The sequence below is a fragment of the Hippocampus zosterae genome, chromosome 10 (genome assembly GCF_025434085.1).
Source record: "Hippocampus zosterae strain Florida chromosome 10, ASM2543408v3, whole genome shotgun sequence".
Taxonomy (NCBI): domain Eukaryota; kingdom Metazoa; phylum Chordata; class Actinopteri; order Syngnathiformes; family Syngnathidae; genus Hippocampus; species Hippocampus zosterae.
In genome coordinates this window covers 19,304,613-19,320,330 of record NC_067460.1, presented here as the reverse complement: position 1 = coordinate 19,320,330, position 15,718 = coordinate 19,304,613, and the positions used below count along the sequence as shown (strand labels likewise).

At 40.8% G+C, this 15,718-nt stretch overlaps 1 protein-coding gene across 2 annotated transcripts; it reads right to left on the bottom strand.

The window, feature by feature from the left end:
• Positions 1 to 226: 226 nt before the first annotated feature.
• On the bottom strand, positions 227 to 15,210 carry vps53 (VPS53 subunit of GARP complex). 2 transcript variants are annotated; one of them, XM_052077755.1, is made up of 22 exons: positions 15,048 to 15,210; positions 14,610 to 14,690; positions 14,135 to 14,184; positions 13,969 to 14,035; positions 10,354 to 10,440; positions 10,151 to 10,266; positions 9,479 to 9,598; positions 8,734 to 8,812; positions 8,476 to 8,619; positions 8,214 to 8,356; positions 7,916 to 8,057; positions 7,412 to 7,519; positions 6,608 to 6,702; positions 5,714 to 5,956; positions 5,038 to 5,185; positions 4,803 to 4,885; positions 4,629 to 4,707; positions 4,365 to 4,513; positions 4,207 to 4,276; positions 3,974 to 4,111; positions 932 to 1,036; positions 227 to 767 (listed from the first exon to the last, which is right to left on the bottom strand). In XM_052077755.1, the coding sequence occupies exons 1-22, from the start codon at positions 15,132 to 15,134 to the stop codon at positions 597 to 599; spliced, it is 2,505 nt and encodes an 834-aa protein (XP_051933715.1). In that variant the 5' UTR covers positions 15,135 to 15,210; the 3' UTR covers positions 227 to 596. The 2 variants fall into 2 exon arrangements, with proteins under 2 accessions (XP_051933715.1, XP_051933716.1); XM_052077756.1 differs by having other exon boundaries at positions 7,412 to 7,516.
• Between the last annotated feature and the right edge of the window lie 508 nt (positions 15,211 to 15,718).

Below are 15,718 nucleotides of genomic sequence, written 5' to 3'. Positions count from 1 at the left end.
TCCCGACATAGCACCAAGAGACCACTGGGGCAAAACACGTTCTCAAAGACACGAATACCACAATGGTTGGTTTGGACGAAGGCGTTTGGCAGCTCTGTGTATGTGATGTCTACCATAGTGAACAGAATATGCCTCCTAAGGCTTTAAAAGGGGGAAGTTTTAATTTTGTTACATTCATGAAAGACAAGCATACATATTTCAAATCAATATACTAAGATTTGCCAAATAGTTCTCTGGCCCTTTATTTGTCATAAAAAGAAAAACATTTAGCTTGGATGAAGTTGCCTGTACAAGACTGATGCACTGAAAAGAATGGATGTTGTTCAACTTATTGATCAATCTATGGCCATTGTGTGAACACACACGCGAGGAAATTGCACAAAAACGAGTTTATGTACCAAAAGCAATTTGCATTTGAGGAAGTTTCAGAAGAACTCACGATGAACTTGGATTTTATTTTTTTCCGTGATGGTAAATGAAGTCATCTCTTTTATTTTTAACAATCACTAAATGGAGCAGAATGACATTTCGTGAGATGAATAATTGAGTGGTAAAGCCCAGCCAAGCAACACACCGTTTCTTGAAGTGTTATTCCTTCACAGTCTCTTCTTGATGAGTTTTTCGAGCTTGCGTATACGAGATGACTCCTGCTCAGGGGTGGGGGCACTGAAAGACAAAGAGGTGCTGCCATCGGCCCCGGAGGGTGGTGTGGGTAACCTCTGTCTGAAGAGCTCCAGCATGCTGCTTTGCTCACCACGTTTTAAACCCTATGCGCCAAAGAATGACAACACACAGATACAGTTGCTAAAAATATTTGACAAAGACTCTTGATACTAGCATAAGATGCCTGTGCTAAATTGTCCGTTTTTTGGATATACATTCATCCGGATGAGTTTAAAATGATTTGAAACAACTGGGCAAACCAACAAACCTTCATGTCAAGTATTTTCTGGAACGTCTCAGGATTGCCATCAGCCAAGAGCTTGATGTAGTTATCCACAAACACCACGGGCGGTTCATGTGGGGCCATCACCACCTATAAAAAAACAAAACAAAAACAACAAAAAAACAGTAGTCTATAAGTTTGTGTTGAAACTTCCTCTGTAATAAACACACACACACACACACACACACAAAAGGCAAGGGTTAAACAAATGTTGGGATGGGGGTTGCTTTTTTAACAGTTCCCAGAGGAGACCTTCACAAGTTAGCATTGGAGTGATGTTGGCCTGGGTGGAAAACAGCCGAGTCTCACAGGCGTTGCACCAGCAAGGAGAGTCCGCCTCAGTCGGAAAGCTCGGAACACAAGTGGCTCACAAAACAACCTCAATGTACACAACAAACAGACAATCTTCCCTAAAATGAAGGAAAATGTCTTGTGCAGCCAGCAGCTAAGGTCCACAAAAAAAGTGTGCAAACTGCATAGCATCAAATAATTAAGTTCTATTTATATCACACCTTATTAAAGTATTCACAGAAAGCAACCAAGCAAAAACAAAATCCAGGGTGGCAACGTTAAACCTCAAGAAACTGAAACAGCGAGAGAAGATAATAAGAATAAGAATAAGAAGAAATACAATAATGGGAGAACACTTTGAAACTTGTTGGAAGCCAAGTAGAATATGCTCAGTCATCAGACACTGTGAAAAGATGTCAGTCACTACATTTATACTGGAATGTGCTGTACTTGGAATGTGCATAATTAAATGGATGCTCGTATGAGATGCATAAACGGTACAGAAATAACAGTTCACACAAGTGAGAAAATGAAAAATGACGTTAGGTATCATGCAGCAGAATATGTACGTCAATTAAAGACCGCCTTGAGAGAATGTGTGATTCAAACTAAAACTGAAAAAAAGTCCCTCAAAGCAGCAAACGTTAAAAGCTACAAATCTCTAAATGTGGGTTTACAATCCATCTATAAAAACGTATTTTATTTAATTTCAATCAACGGTCCATCAAGACACTTATGTTCTAATATAATAATATGGTCATGTTGTCCCGCCCCAAAAAAGGGTACGGCCAAATCTGTGTTGGTCGCACCACTGCTACCAGTGCAAAATTCATCTAGATCCCTCGAGCTGCTCTCTTAGAACTGAGAGCGGAAGCTTTGGAGAAAATAAATCCTTGCTTGGGTCTGAAAAGTCTGTAAATCTGGCAACAGTCATATGGAAACACTGGGCAGCAGATCTGTTCTCAGAGAATCTGCAATTTGATTGGTTAGTCGCACCAGCAGAAGCAGAGATGGAGCAGGAAAGCGCTCCAGCTCAATGTTGCCGAAAGAAGGCAGCTGAAAACAGACATTGATGTTTGTTTTAAAACGTTTGCATTCATCCACAAAGCAGACAGAAGAAGAGGGAGGAAAAATAATTTCTCCAGAACAACTCAAGCCTTTCCAGGACATTTGACTTTTTCTCTAATTTTACATGTGTTTTCCGTAACTGGAAAACTGGTCAATCATTTTCCAGGTTTTCCAGGACGCGTGGGAACCCTTATGGTCCCTTTCCTGGACACGACGTCCACAATTTCAAAAAGCAATTTGAAAATGTGGAATCAACAGACCACAGGAAACTTTTCCACTTTGCATCAGTCCATCTCAAATGAGCTTGGCCACAGTGAAGCCAGAAGCTTTTCTGGGTGTTGTTGATGTATGGTTGTCCATTTGCATGAGAGAGTTTCTACTTGCTTTTGTAGCGACAATGTAGCGACAGACTTTGTTCACTGACAATGGTATTCTGAAGTGTTCCGCAGCCCACATGGCAATATTCTTTCAACCAGGGGTCACCAACTCCAGTCCTCGAAGCCCCTATACTGCATGTTTTAGATGTTTCCCTCCTCTTTTCAGGGACACTCCTTTTGTACCCAAGCAGAAATGCTATAAAAATGATAACACATGAGGGGGAGAGGAGGGGGGGTGTTTGCCAGTTTGAGCATGACATATCTTGTCTTTGTTGTGTATTCAACTGAATATACAATAGGTTGAAATAGATTTGCAAATCATTATATTCTGTTTTTATTTGCATTTTGCACAATGTTCCACTTACATTGCAAGTGGGGTTTGTATGCTCCAGTTAAAAAGGCTGCTGGGAGTCACAAAATATGGACAGATGTAGATATTTTGCATAATATTATACTATTAAGATGTAAATAATCGTGTGCTGCAGTCATAAGTTACGAAACATGTGCATGTGAAGAAATGGGTCCCTACTTGATTGGTCACGCAAACAGGACGTGGAAGCTGATCTACCACTCCGCTGAGCTGTGAGGCTCTAAAATCAAGCCCTTAGTGTGCAAACACTGGCTTTGTAACACAAACACCAAGCAATTTTGTAAGTGCAGATTTTGCTACACTGTCAGAACTGAGACACAATATCTAAAACCTGAAAAGATATCAGCCATACAACGATAACATATGAAATCCATTTCACTGGTTGTCAAGCCGTGAGAAGGAATTCCACGACTCATGCAAGTCTGCTGATCGACATCAAGAACAGAACAGCAAAACCAAGGTCAAACTTCGGAAGGAAAGAGGGGCTCTCGGGAGTCCCACCAAATTCAAAAGGCAGACAGGCATTCACTTAAGAGGGTGTGGGCATTTTTCTTCACCCTAGGGACAGTTGATAAGGGTGGGGCAATTCAGGGCAGTAACATACGAGGGTCCACATGGTTGTTTGAGACAAGGTCAGTTGTCTTGACTGTCACAATTACTCTTTGCAGTAAAAACTTCAAACGGACATGTTATATTTTGGACGCCGTCTTTCATTTTGTCCATAAGTATATACCGGTAGATCTTTTTTAAACATATTTTTGGATAAGGGGCTAGCTGTACTTTGCTCAAGGAGGCCAGGGTTGTGGTTTGAGGTTTACAGAATGGTGGGATGGACTGTTCCGTCCCATGGACGGAATACCCATCTCTGCTTCAAGCTATCCTGTTTAGAAGAATGTCAGTAAGTCTACCAGAGTTGCTCACCTTAAGTATCATCTCTGCACGGGTCATGCCCTTCACCACAATCTTGGTGTAGCTCGCAGGTGCCTTGCGAAGTACCTGGGAACCTATAGAGGGTAGGTCTAGCAGGACAGTCTTCAAGGAGTGTGTGTCCAGAAGGAGCTTGTTTGAGGGAACAAACAAAATAAAAAGCCAGTCAAAATCAGAGCTGTGCATTTGCAGCACCTCGAGGCAGAAATAGATTTGGATGCACGTACCTGTTCTGCTCCCACCATGCTGATAGGCTTACATCTGAACAAGTGATTGATAAATTTGGGAATGAAAGAGCTAGAAAAGGGAAATTACAAAATTCAATTCATGTATCTTCACTTCCGAGCCATGTCCTACTAAACTAAGGATCTCTCATGGTTATTACTTTGTGAATTTGATGCAGAATTGCGTGAAGTATTTGCGCGTGGAGGCCAAATTGTCTCTGATGATTGGCACGTTCTGCTTTATGTGCATGATGATTGAAGTCACATAGGGGCTCTGGTCACCGACATGCTCCACATTCTGCCACGGCATCTGAGAGGAAAAGGAATGTGCATACATACCGTCACATTGCCTCCTCATAATGTGCAATTCCTGTTTTATTGAATGGTTTTTGATGGAAGAAGAGAAATAAAATAGTGTGTCTGACCTTGCTCATTGCAGTGAGAGCAGGGTCACAGGCAGCATCAAGATCTTGAACAAGTAACTGGATACTATTCGAGATCACTCTGGTACAATAGTGAAAATGAGAAGACACTAATATCACAAATGATCTACTCAAAAGCAGGCTGCTATAACAAGATCATCTATATTTGCTACATACGTGCTAAATGTATCCATCTCCCCAGTCAAATTAATTCGTTCCACCAGGATTTTATCCACTTTCTCTTTTAGTTTCTCTTCAAGCTGAAAGACACCACACATGTATATCCAAGATTTAGTACAATATGACAGGAATCTCAATGAAAGAAGGAAAAAAAAATCTATCTATTCTGGTCATTATTATGTTGATGTAAAAAAAATAAATAAATACATTTACACAATTTACATGTACATGCCTGTTGCGTGGTAGCAAGGCAGTACTCGGCAGTGCTAAGGATGCTACAGATGAGGCACAGCTCGTCAAGAGTGAACTTGGTCGTTTCCGAGCCTTCTTTTTCTTTCAGCAGACTGCTGATCGTCAGAACCCCACTGTTACTGCTCGACCTGTAGATGGACATATATTACTTATAAAGACAGATAAAGTGACTTAGCCTAACAGCCAGAAAGCGATATGATCAGTCACCATGTAAATCAAGCTGTTCTCACTATACATTTTTTTAAATTAGGTCATAACTCATGATATTAAACTAATGGGTCAGTGTACCCTTGAGAGTTTAAGTGATCGCATATGGTCGACAATATGGCATCCATAAGTCAGCGAGTGCACATGAGTAATTAGCATTTTTGTGTATCGGCAACACAAACAGTCTGCTGTCAGTGATGATTTCTAGTGCGGTTAGTGATCCAAATAATTTTACTGCAATTTGCACACAGTTGCGATTACATAACCCACTCCGATTGCCACATTACTGCTAGCCATCAAAACAGGGCAAGGACTGAAGCTATTCCATTTCAAAATGAATTTTCAAGTCTCTAATGGTTTTATCACCGCACTAAAAGAAAGACCACATATGGGTGTGACAAATGTGGATTAAATTATGATTTTGTTGAACAGAACTAATGTGTTCTTACTTAGGCAGATTGCCTGTGAGGATTTTCCAGGCATACTCCCGTAGGAATTTCTGGAAGATGGTTGTAAGGGCAATCATGGGCTCCCCAGTACTCAGCTGGGAGCACTGGACCATACACTTCTTGTAATAGACAAAGAGGTCAGCACAGCTTGGCAGCACAGCACCACCCTCATCGGTGGCAACCTTGGGTGGGCCCTGTGCTCGGAAGTCAGCCACAAACCTGTCTATCAGTTCACCTAGGTTCCTGTAACAAGCACAGACGGAATACCAGATGGATTAACAGACAAGCATGTAAAAAATTTATAGTCAGGTCTTTGGATTTAATTGAAGCGAGCACTAACAAGCACCATTTAAAGCTGCACACAACAACCATTCAGTCACAGCTTTTCTAAAACTGCATTCATATTGGGAATAACCACTATGAGCCTACGGAAAGGATAGAGCATTCGGGGAAAAGTGGTGGTTGGTGGAAGTAACAGAGGGGAAAATAGGCAAAAAGTGAGAGTAAACAAGAAAGCCAACCAACAAGGCGGGAGCAGACTAAAATGGGGGGCATATAAAATGAAGAGGTGGAGGATTAAAAAAAAAAAAAGAAAAAGAATGGTTGCTGAGGCAAGCGATTTATTCAAGCTCTCCCGCTCTCTCAGCGTCTGTGGTTGTGTAGTTAATGGGAAACATTTCTGCCACAACCAAGTCAGTGGCATGTCCAGGAACATGAGATGGAAAGACAGACAAGCCGGAGAGATGGAAAGCACGAAGTATGTGTGTGTCTTAGTGAATACGTAGAAATTGGCAAACAAGGATGCGTATGTCAACTTTATACACAATCTGTTCCTGATGATGTAGATTCATACGGTATATGCAGTATGTGCATAACCATTTTTGGGTTGCTCACTTGTCTTGTGATTCTATGTAGACATACAGATGAGGCTCGAAGCACTTGGAAACAATGCCATGGAAAGGATTCTCAGGAGCCTTGGGTTTTCTGGGCTACAGGAATGTAAGAGAAACAGGCATTAATACAAATGATTCCGTATGGGCCAGTTACTTGTTCCTTGGTTCATGAGCAGCTAAAAAGAATCCTAATAATATAAAATCTAGGTTTCAATTACTGCTAAAACTGTCCGTCACCAGTATTTTGCTTTTCTCTTCTTTTTTTGAGGGTGCTTGTAAATGGCTGCAATATGATTGGCTGATTGTAGAGAGGGGAAGGTTGAGCAGATTTAGGGAAAGGACAGAGAGCGAGAAATGCCACAGGGCAACTGCACCAACTCCGGCATACTTCCTGATTTGCCAATTAATGTGCATTCTCCCTCCTCACAAAACAATCGAATAATTTTTTAAATGGTTTCTTTTCTGTTCATAATTTTTGACCTTTTTTTTGTACTTTTAAAATGTTGGAAATATTCTTTAGGGTTTCTGTTAATGTGTTTAATTCTTGTCTTTTAATGGCCGTTTAGTAATTTTGGTAAGTGACTTTTTTGTAAATGCTTGTTGTGTTGCTGTGTCTGTTCCCGTGAAGCAAATTGAGTTACCAAATGTATGAAATGTGCTTTTATATAAATAAAGCCGCCTTCAGAGATGGGCTTCCCATCCCTGGGACGGAAAGGTCTTTTCAACATTTCTGCAGCATAAATAAGACAAAAGAACACACGACTTAGGAAAGATATTGATTAGTTGTTATTGGAGCTTATCTCACCTTTGCCAGATCCCCATCTTTGCCATCCTTCTCACTCCCCTCATCTTCACCTTGATCGTCTTCCAAGAAAGGATTAGAAGGCTCTAAAGGGCTCTCTGGCCTCTTCTGCTGCTCAGAATAAAACAAAACAAAACATATTTTGGTTATCTATGTTGTCATAGATTGAGCAGTATAATTGGAGAAATACAGTTTAGTTAAATGTACGGAAAATTCTTACATTAAAGATAATGTTTACACATAGCCCATTTTCATTGTGAGTCCTTTATTTCACTTCAAATGATTAACTCATATCCTGCAAAATTATACCGACCCAACAGGTATGATACAAAAAGGTCTCCGCTGAGCCAAATGACTACTTTCTGCAGTGCACCTGTTCAACCTACTTGGGATTTTGTGGGGCAAAAAAACATTTCGAATTTTGGCAATCCTGCCATGCCCTAGATGGAGAATGAAAATTCTGTCTGACGTAATCACCAACAGAATTCTGCCTGTGTGTGTTCTTACCGCAGGGGCGTCAGTCAATGTGCATCCTGTGAAACGTTTTGCCAAAAGACCTTCAAAGTTTGTCGTCCTCTGAATGGCAAACAGCAGCAGTTTCACTTCAATCTCCTTGGCTCGTGTTCTCATTACTTTGGAAAGCTCCACTCTTTCGGGAAAAAAAGATGCACATAGAAGTTGACAGATAAATAAAACAAACGGATGCAATACTTGCACTTTTATTGAGGTACATTGGCCCCACGCAATTTGCAGGTGATACACACCAAGCCCTGAATAGGTCAGTGAAAGGGATTTATAAATCTACCTGGTGATGTGGCAGAATTCCACTGCAATACGCTCTGTCATGCACCACTCCTCTGGAAACATGCGTCCATATTTTTCTTCATAGTCGACCAGTTGCCGCTTGATCCAAGCATAGCGGCGATCAATCTTGTCTAGCCATGCAACCTAAAACATTTGGTCAAGTACTTTTTCAAGCATCCTATAATCCAAAGTCACATGTACTTTCAAGCCTTTATACCAAACCTTTATTAGAAGGTAATCTTTGTAAATGAGCATTTACTCACATCTTGGTTTTCTTGAAAGAGCACAAGGTACTCTGAGAGATGTTGCCGGATGAACTTTTTAATTATCTCGAGTTTGATGCGTGGGTCAAGAACATTTACAACCAGACAGGCATCCCTCAACACGTTACTTGGCCCACCGGGCCTCTGTGGTGAGGAGAAAAAAAAAAAGATCAAAAACACTGTTACTTTTTATTTTTTATAAAGGAGAATAAACCTCAAAGAGTCTGAAAACACATTTTGAAAAGCTGACGTGTTTACCTTGGAGCCCTGGGATGGGAATGTTTCTTCAAAATCTGCTAGGATCTGAGTGCCCAACTCACTCTGTGCTGCTTTTACTCTATACAAGTCAAAGAGCAAATTTATTTGTCAGAGTTGTACAAATGTGTCATATTCGTCTATACAGCCATTCACTAGCCATTTGGTCTGAAGCTGTATGCAAGATTTGTAAACGCAAATGAAAGACTCAGACTCATCAAGTACCCCCCCCCCCACTCCCCCATCAAACATATTTGGAGGGGACTGTACAGTTTTACATTTTGTTTGTCCAATCTTCAAATCTGTACTGATACATTTTAGGAGCTTAATTCACATGCAGTCTTATTCTGTGTTTCGCAGTATTACCCTGTTCTTGTTGGTTTCTCTGCATTAATTACTCCCCCCTCTCATATTTCTTTACTGGTTGTTTTAAAGTGCTCTATAAATACAGTTGAGTTGAGTCCCATCATCTGTTTCTCCTGAAGTTACTCCTTCCGTGCAGCTGTTCTTTGGTATTCAACGCTATCTGCCACACCTCAGTCAAAACTGAACAGATGGCAATTTTCCCCGATTAGATGGATCAACACTACTCTGAACCCGGAGTTAGCCACATTCCATCTGATGCTTTAGCTGCTGTAAAAATGACTGATTAGCCATACAAGAAGCATCATCTAAATGATTCTGCAGTACAGTAGACATGTGAGCAACTATGCATTAGGTACTGTATATGTGTAGGAGTATGAGGTACCTCTCAGAGAGCTGTCTGATCTGAGGTATGCCCATGTACTTGTGGAAGTGCTCAAGTACTTTTACGACTCCTTGCAGGAGATTGGCCACCTCACCGTACTGCCTTTTTCTCGTCATGGCCCTGGAATACACACAAATATGCCTGAGTTTATTTCAGTGTGTCATTGTCAATGTCTTCATTTCTGGATTTAAAAGACAATAAATGAAAAAGAAAAAGCATCACTAATACAAAATTAAATGACGTGTCGGTCCTGACCAAAAAAAAAAACAAAAAAACAAAACTATTTAAAGTCCCAGCTTAAAATCATAAGGATGCACACAATAATGTTTGTCATCAAAAGCTTACTTTTCTAATGGTCAGAACTAACAAATCGGTTCGGAGGTGCCTGGAACAGTGGTCAGAATTTATAATATTCGTTCAATTGGATGATTTAGCTGGAGTTGATATCTGTAATAATATAAATCTGGAAGCGGGTCCTCGAGTTAAAGGAGAGGAACAAATCAAGTCCCACATACAGCTTGGTTAAAAAAAAAACCATGATGAGCGGTATTATGCATGCTATGCAGAAAAAACGGAAACATAATTGTACAAATTTCATGTCAGGTTAATTTGTTCTGCACATGTTTGCTAATAAATCAAACGTGTTTGTATGTGCAATACAGGTGTACTCACTCTAAAGAGTCCACGCCTCCTGCTAACATATGCAGGTGGTTCAGTGTGGTGATAGATGTAGTAAGGTGGCGCTTGGCATGGTCCAACTGCTTTATGTCCCTGGTAATCTCCTTGACCTAAAGGAAGAATGAGACAAGCTACCCACTGTTTTTGTTATAATCGATGGAAGGTGCAGAATGCTGTCAGTGCGTGTGCGTACATACCATTTGTTCAGACTTCTCCGCCTTGTCCTTGATATCTTTGATTTTTCCAAAGAGCTGCTGAATTGCTACTTGGGCCTCTTCTAAAGCCTGTAGAAACCACGTTAGTCAATATTAAGAATAGAAGAACATCAGTTATTTAGGGGTTTTGAAAACTTGAGAACTGCAAGTGAATCAGTAAACATGTTTGAAATGCAGGGAGTCAATCATCAATTCAGATTTCACAAATAAACATGCAAAGCACAGAAAAATGTGTTCTTTACAATGAAACCATCTCAATCACATCATCGCATCACATCTAAACAAGCTAAACATGAGGACCGTCACATCAACGTTTCAACGTATCAGAGAGATAATTTGCAGTTCTGAGAGCCAATAAACTACATACCCTATTTACATCATTTCTAAGAGCTTCTCAGTTGCCCAACATTCCCTCGAATTAAAGAAACATAAAAAAAAATCTGGAAAAAGGAAGGTAAACTGCATGTCTGCTATTTGATCTGCCAGTTGGAGGTCCACATCATTTTGAATAGCTTCTCAGTTGGTGATCTTAAAGAAAATCTGTCCATCCTGAGGAGCCAAGACCCTTCAAGGTTGTAATCGTCAGTCATGCAGACTCAGCCGAATCAATCTGGCTCGCTGCCGAGTGCTCATTTCCTGTATTTGTCCCAGAGGAAAGCAAAGGAAGACCACTGCCCAACAGGCGCCTCCATGCCCGAGATGCTATCTACCTTTCCACACAAACACAACTGTGTATCCCTTTTAACATGAAATAAGCAGCACCTACTGGGGTATTTTGAAGGGGGGGAGAAACCTTCTTCAAAATGCTTAAACAAGCCAGACAAGTCATCAACTCTCCTTTACATGTAGAACAGTAAAATGAGTACAACATTTGTCTCAAGTTTAGTTCAACACAACAAAAATTCAACAACCAGTGTTAAGAGTTGAAACATTTCCCTCGTTGCATAGTGTCTTATGCAACATTGTTAGCACCATGCTTGCTTGTGTCCCAGATGTTACTTTAAATGACAGGTGCAGAAAACACATTGTTCGAAAGACTTAGAAGAACTGATTCAGTGTCAGAATACAGAAATAAATGGATCTGTCAAAGTCAGCAGGCGGGGATGAAAAGTGTGGAAACTGAAACAGCCTCTGAACTACTTTTTTGACAATATGAAACATTTTGATTTTACCTAAAATATTAACGTGAATCTTTTTTGGGGGGGGGGGGGGGGGCTCAACATTTCTGTTTGTTTTAACCACACCAGACATAAAAGAAAGAGCAAACACAAGTGTAAAATGCGGACGAGGGAAGGACGTAATCCAAGACATGCAATGAGCAAGCAGTTTATGTACATCATGACAGCATTTTCACCTGCACTAGCAATAGCATGTTTACTATGGTTTTGCCGTACCTAATCTGTAATGAGCGGCCCGGTAGTCCAGTGGTTAGCACGTCGGCTTCACAGTGCAGAGGTACCGGGTTCGATTCCAGCTCCGGCCTCCCTGTGTGGAGTTTGCATGTTCTCCCCGGGCCTGCGTGGGTTTTCTCCGGGTGCTCCAGTTTCCTCCCACATTCCAAAAATATGCATGGCAGGCTGATTGAACACTCTAAATTGTCCCTAGGTGCGAGTGTGAGCGTGGATGGTTGTTCGTCTATGTGTGCCCTGCGATTGGCTGGCAACCGATTCAGGGTGTCCCCCGCCTACTGCCCGGAGACGGCTGGAATGGGCTCCAGCACCCCCCGCGACCCTAGTGAGGATCAAGCGGTACAGAAGATGAATGAATGAATGAATAATCTGTAATGACGTGGGCTTTGGCGCCAGAGTGTCCCAGCTCAAGTCCAGCTTGATATTATGGTGCCCATAAGCAAGGCATCATCTGCACCCCTGCAGCAGTCTGTACACCCCTTTGTCTCTGACATCACTCCTTCCTTGCATGTTTTTGTGTCGTCTGTTCGCTGTGTGCCGTGCAATACAAAACGTGTAGCAGTGTGTGAGGTGAAGTGCCCCTTCGGGATCAATTGCGCAGAAGTCACACGTGTGGAGGGTTGTTCCACACGTGTTCCACAAACAACTAAACATCAAACGTGAAAGTTTGTCACTGACCTCTGAGCACAAGGATTTAAAAACCAGACACATCAGAATTTCATGGCCTACCACAGACTTCCAGGATAAATGAAGACAGAAGTATGCTGGTTTGTCATGAGGCCATCTGTGGTAAGAGCAGTTTGAAGGAACTTTAGGGACCGGTGACACTGTAAGACTGACCCCGGAGGAATAGCAGAATAGGACATGTGTGGAATTCTATTCCAGAAAGATAATGAATACAGTAATGGAAGTAAATTTCACTTGTATTTCCGATCCGGCACACATTTCAAAGAGCTTGATTTTTTTATGTCATGGTCAGTGCACAGTTTTCAGTTTTTAAACCAACAGACTAGGTTCAAACCCAGGTTACGGGTACTCCTTCCTCAGACATCCATGACAACACTCAACTATCATGAATCCTACAGCACAATACAGCCAAGTCCCGGTAGTTCTTAAGAGTTGTCTTCTTCAGTGTCAACTAACGGTCACATTTCTCTTGCGGCAGACAACATTGCTGATTCTATTGCGGCTATTATGTCTCAATCTTCATCCTAAAAAGAGTACCTTGCTTCTTTCCATCTGTCGAAAAAAAAAAATTCCCTCTGGAAATATTGGAATTGCTTCGTGGCCTTGGAAAAACAACCTCAAGTTATTGTGTGTGTGCAACCTGATAATGTTATTTGTCTGTGGTTGGACTAAAGTCTTTCCGCTTCCAAACAGTAGCAACACTGGAAAAGACATGGCCACCACGGCAGACACCCAGAAGAATTCGTACACCAAACAAAGTCTACGTTTTAGAACTTTCATGGCTCAACCTTCAGGTGTCATATTCCTTTGAATCCACAAACCCTTAACTGGGAAAAGGCTTGAATGAAATATGCACGGGCAGCTCTTTTCCATCATTTTCTTACACTAAAGCCTGGGGTTACACTAAAAGAAGTATACACAAGGGAATATATTTCCCAGACATGTTTTTGAAAAAAAGTAGAGTTTGCGCAATGGGGATGAATCTGAGTCATCATGTCCTTTTCCGTGGATTGCAGTGGAGACAAAGGAAAGGGAAATCAAGAAGGATCCCTGTTTTTCCAGAGATGTATCCACAGGTTGCATCGTAACTCCAGGAGATGAACAATGTTGGGGGCACTTTCATTTTCTAGCTAGTGTGTGTGTGTGTGTGTGTGTGTGTGTGTGTGTGTGTGTGTGTGTGTGTGTGTGTGTGTGTGTGTGTGTGTGTGTGTGTGTGTGTGTGTGTTTTGAAGGTGTTGAACATTGAATTGGATGGTACTCTCCCCAATTATTGCATTGCAGCCTTTTTTTTTAACAAGGTCAAATAACCGCAATGTGAAATTTGATTTCTGAATTTTTGTGCCAATTAAAAGGGTAATTTGCCATTTGGTGTGTGGCATAGGACATGAAAGTTAATAACAATGCAATAAGTGTAATGCAACATAATAGCTCATTCACTGGCAGAAGTAAGTGCCCTTTAAGGCTGAAAGTAACACATGCAAAATTTAACAAGACAACTCACCTGCCTCCCATCCTGCCCCACATTGGTTTGACCCCTCACCACTGTCCTGATGTTGTCATCAAGGCGCCTACAGAATGTAACACATGATTAGAACATTTAAATACATGCATCCACATATTATATATAATCATAGAGTCGGCAAGAAAAAAAACTGAGATCAACTGACCTGATTTTCAGACGTATCTTGTTTACCACATCGTCAATATTAGCAAGGGACTAAAGGGGGACGAAAACAAAAGCAGACATCAAGTCATTATGGTTAGGATTAAGAAGCAACACTTCAACTTTTAGCATTCAAAATGTCATCTTTCTATGCTATATTTATATGACCCCGTTTCTTGAAAACTATTTCTGTTAAGTCCTTCAATAACTTAATCTTGCTGATCCATTTCTGTTTTATTGGTTTACAGAGCCCCCTCATGGATATGTAGCATACCTACACAAGAAGACCGGTCCAATGTTTCAATGGATTTTCCATCCATCCAAAGAACAAATCGGCTCGAAATTCATGCTCTTTTTTTTCCTTCTATTCGACAATGTATGTCAATAACTTTGCCATTATGCCGGTTTCGTAATTTGAGACGTTCAATAAAGATTATTCAATAATAATAATAATAATAGGTGACTACACCGTGCTTTACCTGCTCAGTCGGAAACAATGTGTTGATATATTCCACCGCATTGAAGTCTGCTTTATCAAGGGGGTCTTGACTTGGAAATACCTTGAAAATAAGACAAAATCAATGTGGTCAACGTGTCATACTTAATATTCATTAATACAGTATTCAAATAACTCATGTAAAACAAACCGACAGCGGTTTGTCTCAGCAATTCAAATAACCCCACCTTATTGAATTAGCTCGTTGACGTTTATCTGTGGATACAGACATAAGCACTGCAAACACATACATAAAGTACATTCGGCCGACTTTTCAGTCGGTATAACTAAATAATAAACACACAATGCTGCTAGTGCTACAACCAGCAGGTACAGGGTGACACAATCTCGTCATTTGGTGGCAAAATCCGTCAACAATGCGGCTCAAGCAACTGTTTATTTTCAACCCCCGAAAAGTTACCTGTTCAATCGCCAGCTGGACCTCTGGTGTGAGATGCAAAATTGCCTCCAAATCATCGGCAAACTCAAATTCTTCTTCCTCCATCATTGTCAAAACATTCACCACCTCAAGAACCTCCCACTTCCTGGTGAAAAGGCTTCTGGGATAAAAAGACGCATCTCATGGTGCGTTCATGGCTATCAGGGTAAAAATAGATCCCTTCAATCAACCGATAGTTCATCAGTGCATTACGATTACGGTACCCATTTGTGTGAAATTTCTTGATTCGTTCGTTAGTTAGTCCACATTAATTGTATACCAATATCATTCTCCTAGTAAGCAACTGTTAAGTGGAGAACTATTATAATTATATGAAATTGCTTAAGAAGTATGTTTCTGTGGTTTGCAGGCTATAGCTTCAGATTATATTGTAAAAATGAATGTCTTTCTTTCACCCATTTACACACGCTAATTAGATTTGTCTAACACCAGCAACAACGTATGTAGTTTTAAATCGAATGTTTTCGTTCCCATTCAGCGTTTCAGTGTTTATCATTACCATTAACCGTGTGGCACTCATATAAAGGTTTGTATGGGAAAAAAATGACATGCATTCTTCTAAATAATGAAGGTGGAGCCATTCATTTTATCAGTTAATTGTTAATTTCATTTTTTAAAATGTAAATGTTCAA

Coding starts and splice junctions, on each gene's coding strand:
- vps53 (XM_052077755.1), bottom strand. CDS start 15,134: ATGATGGAGGAAGAAGAATTTGAGTTTGCCGATGATTTGGAGGCAATT. Junction 8,620..8,733: donor TCCCATCCCAGGGCTCCAAG/GTAAACACGTCA, acceptor TCCTCACCACAG/AGGCCCGGTGGGCCAAGTAA. Junction 1,037..3,973: donor GTGCAGAGATGATACTTAAG/GTGAGCAACTCT, acceptor GTTTTTTTATAG/GTGGTGATGGCCCCACATGA.